This window comes from Neoarius graeffei, chromosome 6 (genome assembly GCF_027579695.1).
Source record: "Neoarius graeffei isolate fNeoGra1 chromosome 6, fNeoGra1.pri, whole genome shotgun sequence".
Taxonomy (NCBI): Eukaryota; Metazoa; Chordata; class Actinopteri; order Siluriformes; family Ariidae; genus Neoarius; species Neoarius graeffei.
The window spans coordinates 50,415,409-50,433,112 of NC_083574.1; the positions used below are offsets into that span (position 1 = coordinate 50,415,409).

The 17,704-nt window shown below is 43.9% G+C and overlaps 1 protein-coding gene across 1 annotated transcript in view; it reads left to right on the forward strand.

The window, feature by feature from the left end:
- The window catches only part of eif4g2b (eukaryotic translation initiation factor 4, gamma 2b), a 64,507-nt gene that overhangs the window by 17,370 nt on the left and 29,433 nt on the right, over positions 1–17,704 (forward strand). The window contains exons 2-3 of the mRNA XM_060924358.1: positions 15,659–15,770; positions 15,873–15,938. Of these exons, the coding sequence (XP_060780341.1) occupies positions 15,659–15,770; positions 15,873–15,938 (178 nt within the window). The remainder of the gene's footprint in view (positions 1–15,658; positions 15,771–15,872; positions 15,939–17,704) is intronic.

The window sequence follows — 17,704 nt, forward strand, 5'->3', positions numbered from 1 at the left end:
TCCCTGCAGATGAAAACTATCCCCACAGCATGATGCTGCCACCACCATGCTTCGCTGGAGGAATGGTGTTCTCAGGGTGTTAGGTTTGCGCCACGCATGGCATTTCCCATGATGGCCAAAAAGATCAATTTTATTCTCATTTGACCAGAGAATCTTCTTCTATGTGCTTGGGGAGTCTGCCACATGCTGTTGGGCAAACTCCAAATGTGTTTCCTTAAGCAATGGCTTTTTTCTGGCCACTCTTCTATAAAGCCCCGTTCTGTGGAGTGTACGGCGTAAAGTGGTCCTATGGACAGAGACTCCTATCTCCGCTGTGGATCTTTGCAGCTCCTTCAGTGTTATCTTTGGTGTCTTTGTTGCGTCTTTGATTAATGCCCTCCTTTCCGGTCTGGGAGTTTTGGTGGGCGGCCTTCTCTTATCAGGTTTGTAGTGGTGCCATATTCTTTCCATTTTGCTATAATGGATTTAATGGTGGCAGCATGGTGGTGTAGTGGTTAGCACTGTCGCCTCACAGCAAAAAGGTCCTGGATTCGAGCCCAGTGGCTGGCAAGGGCCTTTCTGTGTGGAGTTTGCATGTTCTCCCCATGTCTGCGTGGGTTTCCTCCGGGTGCTCCGGTTTCCCCCACAGTCCAAAGACATGCAGGTTAGGTTAATTGGTGGCTCTAAATTGACCGTAGGTGTGAATGTGAGTGTGAATGGTTGTTTGTCTCTGCGTCAGCCCTGTGATGACCTGGCAACTTGTCCAGGGTGTACCCTGCCTCTTGCCCATAGTCAGCTGGGATAGGCTCCAGCTTGCCTGCAACCCTGTAGAACAGGATAAGCAGCTACAGATAATGGATGGATGGATGGATGGATGGATGGATGGATGGATGGATGGATGGATGGATTTAATGGTGCGCCATGGGATATTCAAAGTTTGGGATGTTTTAACCCAACCCTGATCTATACTTCTTCATAACTGTCTCTGACCTGTTTGGAGTGCTCCTTGGTTTTCATGTTGCTTGCTTAGTAGTGTTGCAGAGTCAGGGTGCTTCCAGAACAGGTTGATTTATACAGACATCATGTGACAGATTATGTGACACTTTGATTGCACACAGGTGGATCTTAAGCCAGTATCTCACTGGGCTGCGACAGCTTGCAACAAATTGCGAATGTCATTCGCGAGAGAGTTTCAAAAGTGTCTTGATAGATTTGTAGGGCTTCTCAATTTCCTTGCATGAGTCGCAAAGTGTTGCTCCTTCGTCGCTGAAATTTTGAACATGTTCAAAAAATTCGTGCGACAAAATTTCTCTCAAAATAGCCGCAAATGCGTCATTGGTGTTGCAAAGCCGTCGTGAACCCTTTTCAAGTCAGGTTCTGTGAGGCTTCCTCTACTTCCCTGCCTGCCGAGGGAAAGCTGGGCTGCGACAGCCTGCGACTAGTTGGAGACAACAATTGCGGTAAAATATGCGAATATCAATTCAGTGTGATTCCAAGTGAAAATTGTCACTAATTTGCATATTTTATCGCAATTGCTGTGTCTCCAACTAGTCACGGGCTGTTGCAGCCCAGTGAGGTACTACCCTTAATCAAACTAATTATGTGGCTTATGAAGTGAATTGGTTGGACCAGCTCTTATTTCGGGGTTTCATACGAAAGGGGGTGAATACCTGTGCACACTCCAAATTTCTGTTTTTTCATCTTAATTATTGTTTGTGTCACAATAAAACAACAATTTGCACCTTTAAAGTGGTAGGCATGTTGTGTGAATCAAATGGTGCTAACCCTCCAAAAATCTATTTTAATTCCAGTTTGTAATGTGACAAAACAGGACAAACACCAAGGGGGATGAATATTTTTGCAAGACACTGTAACGGTGAAACATGTGCCGATGCCATGCATTAATGCATGGATGCATCTGATTGTGTCAGGTAGGCATACAGTATTTGTGGGGTGAAATCCATGTGGGACCATTGGCACTGAGCATGCATTAACGGTACCAGTGGGGTTTGTCACAGTCTTAGCCACTGGAGAGTCCAGTGTGGTTCTGGTCATGTTAGACTTGTTGGCAAGGCTGAAGGATGAGTGGGTAATCCATGGAATATAAGCTATTTGGATACAAGGCAGGACTTGATCACCTGGGTGAGGGTATCTGATGTTGAAAGACCCGAAATACCCGATGACTTAACCATACTTACACTTTCCCTTGACTTGCTATAGCCTATGTTTTTGGAATCTGACTTGCTTTTCCACCACCAAATCTCTTCCAAAGCAATCCTGCTCACATGACAAAGATCATGTTCATTAAGACTATGCTGTGAATTTTTAGATGTACCAACCATGTTTTTGTTTAATTATTTTGCTCCAGTAGCCCAACCTAATCACAAATATATGCTTTTATTTATGGAGCTGCCACTCCTGTCTTGCAGACTGTACAATGTGCACAGGACACCATCTCATCTCATTATCTCTAGCCGCTTTATCCTTCTACAGGGTCGCAGGCAAGCTGGAGCCTATCCCAGCTGACTACGGGCGAAAGGCGGGGTACACCCTGGACAAGTCACCAGGTCATCACAGGGCTGACACATAGACACAGACAACCATTCACACTCACATTCACACCTACGGTCAATTTAGAGTCACCAGTTAACCTAACCTGCATGTCTTTGGACTGTGGGGGAAACCGGAGCACCCGGAGGAAACCCACGCGAACACGGGGAGAACATGCAAACTCCACACAGAAAGGCCCTCACCGGCCACGGGGCTCGAACCCGGACCTTCTTGCTGTGAGGCGACAGCGCTAACCACTACACCACCGTGCCGCCCCACAGGACACCATTCTTAGTTTAAATACAAATATAAATAGATATTAATATTTGGAGCACTAAACAAGTACAAATACAGGCATTATTTTAAACCCTTAAAGCTAGGGTGGGCAATTTATTTTAGAAGCATTTTTGTTATATTTCTGGAAATTCTATTTACATCATGACAGCAATGAATAAATCAAATGCCCTGACAATAAAAAGAAAAAAAAATCTGTCATCTGTGGCAGTTGCAGGGCTGCAAAAAGCCCGTCCAATCATTTCATTCGGTCCACATAAAATGTTTGGATGGCTTACTTGACCATGCACTCATTGCGCATGACTGGAGTCTTCCACCAGGATAGGCAGACATATTGCTAAATCTAGCAAGCTAGTCACACAAGAATTTCCAGTTATACCTAACGTTATACCTACAACAGTTCGCACTGCTAAACAAAGCCAGAAAAGAAAAAGTAGAAAAGGCTATGACAAAAAAGAGCTTGGATAAAGATCAAACAAAAGCTTTTCAATGATGGTGACCACTGAGGGAGTTGAAGTTGTGAGTACTAACAATATCCATGTTTGTTGTTTACATTCATTATGATGATGTTAGGTGTTTCCTTACATGTGAATGAGATATGAGGTATTTGGATATGACAGTGATGCGCTATGCTCCTCTCCCCAATGCTCTCTCTTATGGACTCATTCCCCTCCAACAGTAGGCAGGCAGTGCATGCATGTGTTTTGAATGAGTGGCTTTGGAAGGAGGCCTGAAGGGAGGAGATGGGATTTTTCAGTTGGACATTCAAAATGCAGCTGGTTTCTCCAACATTGCCAACCCTACCTTTAATATAAACTAATTAACAATACACAAAATAGACAATACAATATGAAATGCCAGAAAATGATGATATGGGACTATATTTTCCATAATGGTAAAGTAATGGGTGTTGTGCATTCCCATTTGATGGTATTTAATGGCATGCTACAGAACATGAACCACCACGAAATGTGTAAAACACTGAAGAAAAAATAACGAAACTGGATATGACATATCTCATCTCATTACCTCTAGCCGCTTTATCCTGTTCTACAGGGTCGCAGGCAAGCCGGAGCCTACATACACCCTGGACAAGTTGCCAGGTCATCACAGGGCTGACACATAGACACAGACAACCATTCACACTCACACCTACGGTCAATTTAGAGTCACCAGTTAACCTAACCTGCATGTCTTTGGACTGTGGGGGAAAACGGAGCACCCGGAGGAAACCCATGTGGACACGGGGAGAACATGCAAACTCCGCACAGAAAGGCCCTCGCCGGCCACGGGGCTCGAATCCAGGACCTTCTTGCTGTGAGGCGACAGCGCTAACCACTACACCACCGTGCCGCCCCGATATGACATATTTATTCCAATTTCCAGCCAAATCTGCCAATATTTTCTTTCCTTGTTGTTTTAAATGTGCTGCCGGTCACTTTACGGTGAGGCAGTATTAATATTCAGATCATGTAGGTGTCAGTAATTCCATCATCATCATTTACACAGTGGTTCCTACACATAGGCTGCATCCAAATACTCATACTGCTTTATTGCATAGTACAAAAAAACAGAACGTCTTAATCCATAGGGTGTCTGAATCAATGAACTATATTATTCCAGTTCACTGTTCCAAATATTCAGTAGGCATCTAACAGTAATCGAATGGTACTCAGATGATCTACTACATCTGTAGTATGCAAACATACCAGAATGTACAGGAACAATCAGGTACTAGGCACTTAACTGACAGTGCATACTGATTATTTGGATTCAGATATATACACTTTACTTGGGTAGGCGGGACATTAATTTGGCGACCCATTTTAGCAAATAAGTATGAAGAACAAGAATGTTCTGTGAGCAATAGATAAGTAATAATGGACATAATGTACTATATCATTAAAAGGAACTGTGTTGTGCTGGAACAATCGGTCAAATAGCCGACCACATGAACGGAGAGCTATGCACCTTACATATTATTGTCAACGGTACCATGACAACATGAAGTGCTTGAGTCATCCTTAAGTCAGTGCATTCAGCTTCCTAATAGCACATTTTCTAGTCTATTTAGCTGATAATTAAAAGGACATAAATGGTACTTATAGGGGTTTTTCACCTGACGTCACGTGACGCCCCGGTGTCCGCCATTTTGAAGGTCAAGTTAGCTAATGTCAACAACATAGTAGCTGGTATGTTACTGTAGCAATGTTTACGTTCAGTCATTTGGATGACTGTTAAAACCTTTCAGTCTCAAGTTTTTCCTTTACTGTATTTACTAGTTTACTGAGCTAGCGCGCTCAGGCAGGCTGGGAGCGAGCGCGCTAGCTCGGGCAGGCTGGGAGCTAGCGCGCTAGCTCGGGCAGGCTGGGAGCGAGCGCGCTAGCTCCCGGACAGGCTGGGAGCGAGCGCGCTCGCTCCCGGCAGGCTGGGAGCTAGCGCGCTCGCTCCCAGCCTGCCCGAGCTAGCGCGCTAGCTCCCAGCCTGTCCGAGCTAGCGCGCTCGCTCCCAGCCTGTCCGGGAGCTAGCGCGCTCGCTCCCAGCCTGCCCGTAAACATTGCTAAACATTGCCTGAACGTAAACATTACTACAGTAACATACTAGCTACTATGTTGTTGACATTAGCTAGTGCTAACAGCTAGCTGCTAGTACACTGGTACAACTACACCGACCCTAATAATACAGTTCTTGGTCATTGCCTGGTAACAGCAAATTTATAACGGCCCATGTCTCAACAGACTAAGAAGTTATTTCAATGACATTTAATAACATTTTGTTTATCCTGAGTACTGAAAGTAAATGAAAATGTGAACAAACCTTAGCTGTAATAAGATGGCGACCACTGGCTCCAGGGACGACCGGCTGATGTAGGCATGTTACCCAGCCTGACACAAAATATTTGTAGGCATCCAAACTCATACGCTTTCAGATCAATACCTGTGTATGGCGATGGGTTTTTAACGACATAGGTATACAGATCATGTGGGCCGAAGTCAGGTAAAGACGAGGGCTTCGTGTACTTCCGTACGTCAGTGAACAATCCTGGTGGAAGCAGGTAAACATCGTTCTCTAAGCCTGCTAACCTCAATTTTTGCAAATACCTCTCCCTCTGCTCGCCCTGTAAATGCCCTACGTCGCTGGATAGTGAAGGTGTTTTCTGCATCTCGCTCCTTTTTCTTTTGTTTTTTGTTTGTCGCCTTCCTCGCATTCAAACTGATTCGAGCCGTGACCTCCAAAATGGCAGCCTCACATGACTTGGTCACGTGGGTGAAAAACCTCTATACCTTTGGTCATTCTATTTTCCTGTTCGTAATAGGAATTAATTTTTGTTTTTATTTTTAGAAATTACAGACTCAAAATTTAAAAGCAAACTGTGTTCCTCTTCCTTCGTGGTAAGTCAGTCCACGAGTGGAGCAGATTCCCATGCGATCCAAAATCACATGTAGTGTACTATTTTTGTGCCAGCAGGTCATGCCGGCCAGGGACACCATGGTGGTGTAGTGGTTAGCACTGTCACCTCACAGCAAGAAGATTCTGGGTTTGAGTCCAGTGGCCGACAAGGGCATTTCTCTGTAGAGTTTGCATGTTCTCCCCCTGTCTGCGTGGATTTCCTCTGGGTGCTCCGGTTTCCACCACAGTCCAATGAACTGCAGTTAGACTAATTGGCTACTCGAAAGTGTGAATGGTGGTTTCCCAAGCCCAGAAATCGTCGTCGGCTGTCCATCACTACCGATGATGACTGCTTCATTAGGATATGCAGAAACGCAGATGGGCCACGAGGCCCACACCAGACTTATTCTCCTTTCCTAATGAAGCACTTTGCGCAGTAAGGTAAGACAAACATTGTCCCCCCATCCAGACCTGATGCCAAGTGGTGCACAAAAGTGCCACAGACCTGACGGGTATGGAAGTTGCCCTGCAGTGACAACTGACTTGCTGAGTGATGCCATCCATTGGTCATTTGAGTGGCTCTTCCGCATGCCATCTGGTGGTGTGCCATTGACCCTGTTGGGTTCATTTGCCACATTGCACCGAAAAGCGCCCTGCTGCCAGTGCCTTATTGGTAATGTACTATTTAACCCATAGCTGGAACCCAGGCAGGTGCTACCACTCTGGGTCAGAGCGGACCTGGGAGCTATGGTGATTAAGGGGTAATTCCATTTTCCCCAATACTCAAGTCCTCCTGGACCTGAGACTCACCACTGGTTGCAGTTTAAAGTCATACCCAGGACTAGGAATGACAGTATAATGCATGACGAATAAAAATATAGAATAGAGTAGGATAACTTAGGTGAGAATATCCATCCATCCATTATCTGTAGCCGCTTATCCTGTTCTTAGGAGAGAATAGAATATGACAAATTAGTATATATTAAGATAGAACATAGAGAATAGAGTGCATGTGCACAGAACAGAAGAGAGCATGACAATAATAATAATAATATAATAGACATTAGGACAATATAATCAAGTATATTATAAGAGAACAGAAGGGAATATGGTTGAATAGAAGATGTAGAAAAGAATATGACAAAATGCTACACATTCTTTTTAGTTTGTAGAAAAGAACAGACAGTCATGAAAATACAACAGAATAGATTAAAAGAAAGAAGGGAATATGACAGAAGCATCCTGAAAACACAGACCAGAACACTCCACATATTATGCACAGAATAGGCAGTCATGACAATACAATAGAATACATCACAAGAGAAAAAAGAGGAAAAAGAAGGGAACACATCAAAATAGAACAGAATATATTATGACGGTTAGAACAGAATCGAAAGGAATGAATGGGAATAGAATAGAAAGCATTGAACAGAATGTGGCGGCACGGTGGTGTAGTGGTTAGCGCTGTCGCCTCACAGCAAGAAGGTCCTGGGTTCGAGCCCCGGGGCCGGCGAGGGCCTTTCTGTGTGGAGTTTGCATGTTCTCCCCGTGTCCGCGTGGGTTTCCTCCGGGTGCTCCGGTTTCCCCCACAGTCCAAAGACATGCAGGTTAGGTTAACTGGTGACTCTAAATTGAGCGTAGGTGTGAATGTGAGTGTGAATGGTTGTCTGTGTCTATGTGTCAGCCCTGTGATGACCTGGCGACTTGTCCAGGGTGTACCCCGCCTTTCGCCCGTAGTCAGCTGGGATAGGCTCCAGCTTGCCTGCGACCCTGTAGAAGGATAAAGCGGCTAGAGATAATGAATGAATGAATGAATGAATGAACAGAATGTGGTATTGAAGGGAATTTGACAGAACAGAGTAGAATGGAATGCATTATGATAGAATAGAAAGCATAAAATATAATGCTTTCTATTCTACACACACACACACTTCAGCCTCCTTCAGTCTATGCAGACTATGGAATGCACTTGGGTCAGTTTGGGGTTAAGGGTTGCAATGACGACTGTGGCTATAAAGCCCAGTATGGGATGAGCAGATTTTCCCACAGTTGCTGCAGACAAAGCTAGGTATTAGGTCGCTTCTCTGTGTCTGGAGTTTTCTGCGCCCCCCTCTTTGCATCGGCCTGATTTTGTTTTCTGCTGCTTCGGCACCATGGTGGAGGGCTGATCTCCAGACTTTCCTGTCGTTAGCCTTGAGATCCTATGAACGAGGATTGATGTCGTAGGCTTTTATTATAATTGCTTACGTCCTTAAAGCGTAGAAGTGGGCGGCCGGTTTTACGACTTCCAGTGGTGAGTTCCCCATAGAGAATGTCCTTGGGAATTCTACCATCTGCCATCCTATGTATGTGTCCAAGCCAGCATAATCTGCGATGTTTTAGGATGGTAAGCATGCTGGGAAGTTTGACCTTCTCTAGGATGTCATTGTTAGTAATTTTGTCCTTCCAAGTTAGGCCCAGAAGTTGACGTAGGCAGCGCATGTGGAAGATGTTGAGCTACTTCTCTTGGTAGGAGTAGGTGGTCCAAGACTCACTGCTGTACAAAAGTGTGCAGAGGATGCAGGCACAATATATTTGGATTTTGGTGGAAAGGAGAAAGGAGAAGTTTGCTGTTGTCCCAAGCACGTTGTTCCAAGTTGGACATCATTGTGGCAGCTTTTCCAATCCATTTGTTGATTTCATTATCCACTATCCAGAACCTAGACACACAAAATGGGAAACTGCTTCAAGGGTGTAATCACTGATTTTTATTTGTGGTTTGTCCATGCTTCCTTGGGTGTGAACTTGGGTATTTTTCAGGCTGATTGTAAGCCTAAAAGCAGTACAGGCCTGGTGAAATTGGCTTACTAGAGTCTGGAGGCCATCAGCAGTATGTGAGACCAAGGCTGCATCATCAGTGTATCGTACACACACACACACACACACACACACAATGCACAACAAGAAGGCCCTGGGTTCAAGCCCAGCGAGGGCCTTTCTGTGTGGAGTTTGCATGTTCTCCCTGTGTCCGTGTGGGTTTCCTCCGGGTGCTCCGGTTTCCCCCACAGTCCAAAGACATGCAGGTTAGGCTAATTGGTGGCTCTAAATTGACCGTAGGTATGAATGTGAGTGTGAATGGTTGTTTGTCTCTGTGTCAGCCCTGCGATAACCTGGAGACTTGTCCAGGGTGTACCCCGCCTCTCGCCCATAGTCAGCTGGGATAGGCTCCAGCTTGCCTGTGACCCTGTAGAACAGGATAAGCGGCTACAGATGATGGATGATGATATGGGAGCGTTCGCCGTGACGTCACAAAATGGTCACGTGATGTTTTGGTTGGCAAGAGGCTATTTATAAATGGCCGATCAGAGTTATCGGGTCATTAATTAATTATGGTAGTGTCGTGTTATCGGCTGTACATACAGATTTGATAAGAATAATCCCAAGAGCTTTTACTGTATACCAAAGAAACCTGAAGCTCGCCGAATGCTTTGGATCGCAGCAATTAAGCGTGACAAGTGGGAACCTACTGACAACGACTGTGTTTGCTTTCAACACTTTATATCTGATGATATGTACATGATTTTTTTATTATTTTGTTTTGCAGTTTAATATTATGATGTTTGATAAAATTTCCTCACCAGAAATAATTTGTTGTGCTATGAGACTGCTTAGATATCAACCAAAAGATGAGTAAAAACGCACAAACAGCTGATTTGTATGCAGTACACATGAGTACGATTTCCGCAAACGCACTCGCGGCAAATTTATGTACTTTTTGCAGTATAAATATTTGACATTAGAAGACTGGTCAAACTTTTCTTGATATGTATTTGAAGATAAATAGCATAGCCTGGATTTAAAACACTGCTTGTGCATTCTAAATGTAGAACTTGCTTAAGTTTAGTACTGTATTGTATATCTTTGGTGTGTGCGTGTGAAGCAACAACATTAACTTATGTTTCAAAGATTATATTGTGCCTATTTAATCTTTGTCTTATTATTAGGCACAAAAAGCAAATATAAATGAGTATTTCAATAAAACAACTGAATAACACTTACTTGTATGCATCAAGAGACTTGTAGGCTTTCATTGATTCTTTTGTGTATATTGAAGGCGTGTCAATCACATACAATAGATATCGCTGAAGGTCAGGTCAGGCCAGGTGCTCGGATTTGGGTCCCATTTGTCCGTAACGGCGTAAGGATCAGGCAAAACTTTGGTGCCACTGTTGTACAGAAGCTTGGCTGCATACGTATCTTTGCTTAGCATCAGTTGGCAACGAACTTGCATACTGCGATAAATCGCTATGAAAACTAGGTGATGATGCAAATTTGTCGGCTATTGTGAATGGTTCTTGCCAACCAATTTTATGCGCGTGCGCAATATTACATCATGCTCAAGTTTGGCGAACTCATCTCATCATCTCAAACTGCTTTATCCTGTTCTACAGGGTCGCAGGCAAGCTGGAGCCTATCCCAGCTGACTACGGGCGAAAGGTGGGGTACACCCTGGACAAGTTGCCAGGTCATCACAGGGCTGACACATAGACACAGACAACCATTCACACTCACATTCACACCTACGGTCAATTTAGAGCCACCAGTTAACCTAACCTGCATGTCTTTGGACTGTGGGGGAAACCGGAGCACCCAGAGGAAACCCACGCGGACAACATGCAAACTCCGCACAGAAAGGCCCTCGCCAGCCACGGGGCTCGAACCCGGACCTTCTTGCTAACTAGAGGTCTGCGCGGGTCGGATTTTTCAGTCCCGCTCCCGCCCGCGCCCGCATTGTGCAGTCCCGCTCCCGCCCGCGCCCGCAAAGAATTATGATTTTTCAGTCCCGCTCCCGCCCGCGCCCGCAAAGAATTATGATTTTCAGTCCCGCTCCCGCCTGCCATATTTTGTCCCGCTCCCGCCCTCAAATCCCGCATGATGCAGACGTTCGCGTTATTTCTCAGGAAAGTTCTTGTCTTGACACAGCGTGATGGTGCCCCGCCCCCTACTTTGAGTGGATTTGAGCATAAATATCTACAGCTCACATTCGTTATTATTTACCTTGTTTCTGAATTCGGAATGTTGAAATGGCAGCATGTAGACCTAATAATAATAATTATTTAAGTAGGCTAATCATTTAAGTATGCGCTCTCCCGTGGTGCGTCTCCTATGAATAATTAGTGTGAAAGGAGAGATGGAGCGCACTCTTGAACTTATTCTTTTAGTTACATTTAGTTACATTTCTTTTCAGGACTCTTGACTTTTTAACGGTAAATGTACCTCTTTTTAAAGCAGCACTTACTTTTGAAGCACTGTGAGCTACAGTAAAGGAGCTCTGCTCTTCTGCCATGATCGGAGATCTCAAACACGGAAAAGGAAAGGAATCGGAAACGTACGAGAGTTATTTATCCTCTCCTGGATCAGAATCAGAATCAGAATTCTGATGACCAGCTCATCTAAGGTGTCATTGAGGCATCATGTTAGGTGGGGTTTACATTAGACCGTATCAGCGGATCATCAGATTAACGTTTTTAAAACGATTAGTGTGCACACAGCAACGCCAATACACGATTCGCGTGCACACAGCAACGCCAATACACGGATACGCTCGGCTCCGCAGGCATCCTGCACTCCAAATCACTCCGCCCTGAACAGCGAGTGCCCTCTGGAGGGTGCGCAATCCGGCCCTACGCAGCTCACAGAGCGCGCGAGTGAAGCGCACAAGCTGTGATTCGGGACTGAGCCGCTGTGTGTGTGATCCTAGTGCATATCGGGCATGTGCGTCACTTACCACTTGCAAGTGGAAGGATGGCAAGCCTAAAGACAATCATAACTACACAATGGGCAGTATTTGCATCAGTATTTGCAGTATTTTCATACTTTTATACTCTTTAATGAAAGGTGATACAAGGCGGAAGTCCGCGCCGTTTTTCAGCAGTTGCGTCACATGACCAACGCCAGCAAATCAGGAAGGTGGATGTCACAGTGACGTTGTCCAATGACGATGCCAGCTAGAGCTCAGCACAGTGTATCCGCGTATTCTCAATGTTTACACAGCACCGGACCAGACACGATCTGGATTGAATACGTGGACCCTGGTGGATTCCCGTTTCCCGGCGTTTCCAGGCGTTTTAATGTAAACGGACAGTGCATCTGCGAAGAAAACGAGACAGATACGGTCTAATGTAAACTTGGCCTTAGTGTGGGTCACTGGAGGCTGGGTGTGAACGGCGAGTCATTAGAGTGATCAAAGGATTTCCCGTTAGGGTGATCAATGGCAAATTTAAGATGCCATTCCTCACTCAATCTGGCAATCTGACTCTCTCTGCAAATTTAGGCATCTTAAAATGTTTTTATTAATGCCAAATTAAATATCCAGCACAAATTATATATGATAGACATAAATTAATAATTTATAAATTTTATTTTAAACACGTTTTTAGTTAGAAGGACTGCAGCTTATCACCGCTCCCGCCCGCATATGTGCACTCCCGCTCCCGCCCGCAATGAGCTTTCAAAATTTGTCCCGCGCCGCACTGCTTTGTGCATACCTGTCAACTTTGAGGTTTGAAAAAAAGGGATATTTCCCAGATTTTTAACTCAAAATAAGGGAAAATTTCGGAAAGTCATACCCTTCACCAAAAGTGGGTGTGTAGTTGAATGGGGGGCAATTTTCTATCTAGTATTTGTGATTTCCTGTACTCTGGTGCATGTTGGTGATAGCCAAGACCCAAACTCAATATGCTTATGGTTTATAGAGTGCATTTGTGAATAAACTATACATTTATTTTTATTTGCTTTCAGTGGTACCAGTTATTTCCCAAATTAAGGGCTAAAATACGTATCATATGTTAAAATAAGAAAGGTCATTATATAACCAGTCAATAAATTCAATTCCATTGCAATTTATTATGGTTTTACCATAGTCATGGCCTCGGAACGATAGATAGATAGATAGATAGATAGATAGATAGATAGATAGATAGATAGATAGATAGATAGATAGAGTAATAAAGAGTAATAAAGAGTAATATAAAATATTAAACCAAGAGTGATTTAAAATGGGTAAGTTTCAGATAGAAAATAAAATAGACAATGAGTGGATAAAACAGTTAATACACCAATTAGTTTACACTAGGCTATTTATGAGGTCTTAGCCAGGACATACTTAATGTAAACATGTGTAGCTTACCTTTGATTATTTGGGAGGCTTTCGTTTTCCCCATGGAACATTTCTTTGCGATGGAAGAGTCTGGGAACATTCCAGCCACGCACTTGTTGAAATCATCAAAGAAAGAGAGGCTAATGTTTTTCTTAGCTATTAGCATCGCCATCTTCACCTCAGACCTAATCACTTGTTCAGCCTCGCCTCCGGACGTAGTTCTGTAATTACTGATGCCTGAGAGGGCGGGGACGTGAATTCATGGCCCGACTTCCTGCTGTAAACTCCTGTCAGAGGCGCGTCATGAATTCTGGACCTACCGACTTTTTTATATTGTGAAAATACGGGACTTTTATATAATGTCAAAATACGGGATATTTTCGGGAAAATAAAAAAACGGGAAGACAGCGGGAAATAAGTCAAAATAAGGGATTTCCCGGGAAAAACGGGAGGGTTGACAGGTATGTTTGCCGCGGGTCCCGCGAGTCCCGCGGGACTCCTGCGGGAGTGCAGGGCTCTAGCGCTAACCACTACACCACCGTGCCGAGTTTGGCGAACTCTCCCATATATATATATATATATATATATATATATATATATATATATATATATATGGGCGGCACGGTGGTGTAGTGGTTAGCGCTGTCGCCTCACAGCAAGAAGGTCCTGGGTTCGAGCCCCGGGGCCGGCGAGGGCCCTTCTGTGTGGAGTTTGCATGTTCTCCCCGTGTCCGCGTGGGTTTCCTCCGGGTGCTCCGGTTTCCCCCACAGTCCAAAGACATGCAGGTTAGGTTAACTGGTGGCTCTAAATTGACCGTAGGTGTGAATGTGAGTGTGAATGGTTGTCTGTGTCTATGTGTCAGCCCTGTGATGACCTGGCGACTTGTCCAGGGTGTACCCCGCCCTTCGCCCGTAGTCAGCTGGGATAGGCTCCAGCTTGCCTGCGACCCTGTAGAAGGATAAAGCGGCTAGAGATAATGAGATGAGATGAGATATATATATATATATATATAAAATGGGAGGGTTGCAGCAGGAATGGCATTCGGCGTAAAACTATGTCCCAATTAATATGACATGTATCAACAGGGTCCACATAGACCCTAAGACCTGCAGCAGTACTGGACAAGGAGGAAGAAGATGGTCATGCCGGCCCTTTCTGCCCATTACCAGCACAAGTATATTTAAGACCTTTAGGAAACACATTATCGCCGCCAACAATGACACAATACACTAATCTATTGCTTTCGATTCCCACTGGAACCATGGCAAAAGATGACTTTACAGTTTTGCTCCCATTCCCACACAACACCATTACAGCATTATAACGGTAAATAAACGGTTTTCAGTGGGAACGCAGTAATACAGCAGGCCGAGGTCTTCATACCGGTATATCACGACATCCGTATTGCTGACGTCATGTGCGCCGTGCTGCTGTGTCGATAACTAGCTGGAGAGCTCTGTGAGGAGATATCTAGGGTGTTTCCTTTTATACAGATTGGCGTGTATACATTTTTACCTGCCTTTCTTTGTTTTTATTTTTTCTTCAAATTTCTCTTTTTGGTCGGAAAAAATCTTCAAAGCTGAAGTTGCCCCGGTAAAGGTAAGAGGAGACAGAATGTAGGTAAACCTTTCAAAATGGCTGTTAGCCGATTTTCAGTCCCAGCTCTGGCTTTGAGCAGCGCTAGCGCGTCGAGAAAGTAACGCAGTTAGCTGCTAGCTAACGGTATAAAATGGCGTCGTGTTTTTCCATCAACATTGATGCTTGTGCTAAGCTCTGTAGCTAAATTATTCCGTCTACAATCATTAAACTTCTGTATTAGATTCTGTTAAAGAACTATCTCTTGGTTTGAGGAAACAATATCTTGTTATAGGTTAGCCGGTTAGCTGGAGCTAGCTTAGCTTAGCTGTGGTGAAAATGCGCAGTTATAAAATGCGACACGCTGAATTTATCACGGCACATTTGATAGGATTCGTTATTTAGCGAGATAATACTGCTTGTAGAACTCCTCTCTGAGAGATTAAATCATCGCATATAGCTTGTGTTTTACCAAATTATTATATTTTGTGAGGGGGTTGGTCTGTAAAAAAAAAAAATCTTGTAGGCCAAGGATGCTAGCTGGTTAAAAGCCTGGCCTTTGTGACCGGCTGAAACCTCAGTAAGGGGTTGATTGTGTCTTATTAAAGGCGCATGTAACGTGCATCTAGTTGTATTGATCAGTGATTCGTGATTAGTAGGTGTAGTAAATGTGATGCTCATGCTCTGCTGCAGTCCTCTAATGCTGTTTATGCTTGTGTGTGTGTGTTGTAGCTCGGTCTTTCCTCCACCCCACCCTTTTTTTCATTATTCTTTGGAAGATTCATCGTTATCAAGCCGCCAAAGTGGAGAGTGTGATCGCAGAAGGGGGTTCTTCTCGTTTCAGGTGTGTGATCTCAATTAATTGGTCGCATCTTTGATCAACCTATTAGTGAACATCAAGCACTGCAGGGATTATTTGTCGAGTTATGTTTCTCCTTTGTTCCAGTGCTTCTTCGGGGGAAGGAGGAGGTCGGGGTGCACCTGAGCACGATCCCAAGACTGCTGGAAACGGGTCAGTTATTATTAAGTAGAAAACATGTATGTATTTTGTAATTATTAGTTGATTAAATAATGCTGGCCTAGGCAATACAGCCCTAGTGGTTTTGCCAAATCCTTCAAGCAGCTGGGTTTAAAGGCCTTTTTATTATTGGTTTTGCATTCCTCTTACACATCCCAGATTTTCCGGTGGATCAGCATTTTCAACGTCTCCTAGAGTTCCACAGCGGTCTTTATATTTAGGGCAGTTTTACTGAAGAATTGATTAAAACAAAATCACTTTGTTTTGTTGCCATGTTTTTTTGACTGGATGAGTTGGTAAATGTCTAACTACATGGGTATGACTAATACACACACTATTATTGACATACCCAGGAAGCAAAGCATTAGTCCATTACTTTAGGTCCAGGTAAGATCTGTGTGTTCCAGTCCCCTGTGCGGCAGGGGGGACCCAAGGAAGCCTTTGTGGGGGAAGACGTGAACAGTGAACTCACTCGTGTCCAGGGTTCCCTCTGGGTTCTGAAAAATATTCTCCACTCTTTTCCTTGAAAAATAAAGTCAAAGAAGTATCCTTCACTTTTTCTTAGTCTGTATTTTTTTTTTTTTTCCTCAGTTACCGACTTATCAAAAGTGGATTTAATACAGGTTTATACTAACCAAACTGGCACAATTCAGATATTTGTACAGATACAGGCCTCTCCATTATGATATAAAATTTGGGCTCCACTCCAGCCTCTAAAAAGAAAGATTTGATTTTGGGCACTCTGAGCACCATCAAGCTAAAATAAACCTCTTTAGTTTGAGCTTACTTAAGGTTATTTTAGCAGGGAATCATTCAAAAGAGGTATTAGGACTCCCCTTTTTACTTCAACAGAAAATTTGATTTACAATTGAACAGAGTCAAGAAGAGTCTTGGAACAACCAACAGTGAAGGAATTTGATTTTCCCGTCTGTTTACAATCACGTTTTTCATCATACATTAGTCCAACAGTGTTTCTAGCTATTGAAAAGACCAGGGGTTAAGTCACATTTTCCTGGGGCTTATATTTTTAAGGTATATTGGCATCAATAGGTTGAGGAGGTTATCTAAATTTACAAGAAATATTATCACCTACACACACGCACTCAAAGGTTATGACATCTTTATTACTGATTTTTGCACTGCTCTTTTTAAATGTATGTACTTCAGTTTCTGTCTCATTAAGTTACCAACACCTATAATGTCTCAGGAAACTGAGGCATTTGTCAATTGACGTAAATATCACTAGTAAAATTAATCATCAGTTTCATAGAAATCTCATTTCTCACTCTCATATCTCTCCTTCAGGACCACAAAGACACCACTAAATTATTATATTACAACATTTTCAAGTCAGTTGTTTTCTGTTAATCTTTTATGAGGGTGAAAATACCTGGGGCTATAGCCCCGAGTGATGGGGCCTAATGGTGCCACAGCGTTCGCCACGGGAACTCAACATGTCATGCTGCCCGAAACATAGAGCCCTTCAGTTGCTGACAGCACTTTCACTTTAGCGGGGGGGTTTGTACACTGACCCCTGTATTACTAACACTGTCCGATGTGCTTGAGGACGGTCGGGGCTCTGAGCGTGCCTCCCCCGTGGCTGTTTCAGTCCTTAAATCATCTTCAGTGCTTGAAGAAGTCCACCCAAAACCTTCGTCAGCTTAGACTGTGCCATTGTTTGGTTCACGCAGAGATAATTACATCCCACACCAGGCCAATTAAGACGCATTGCAAATGGTGAAAAGCTTGGCGCCCATTTG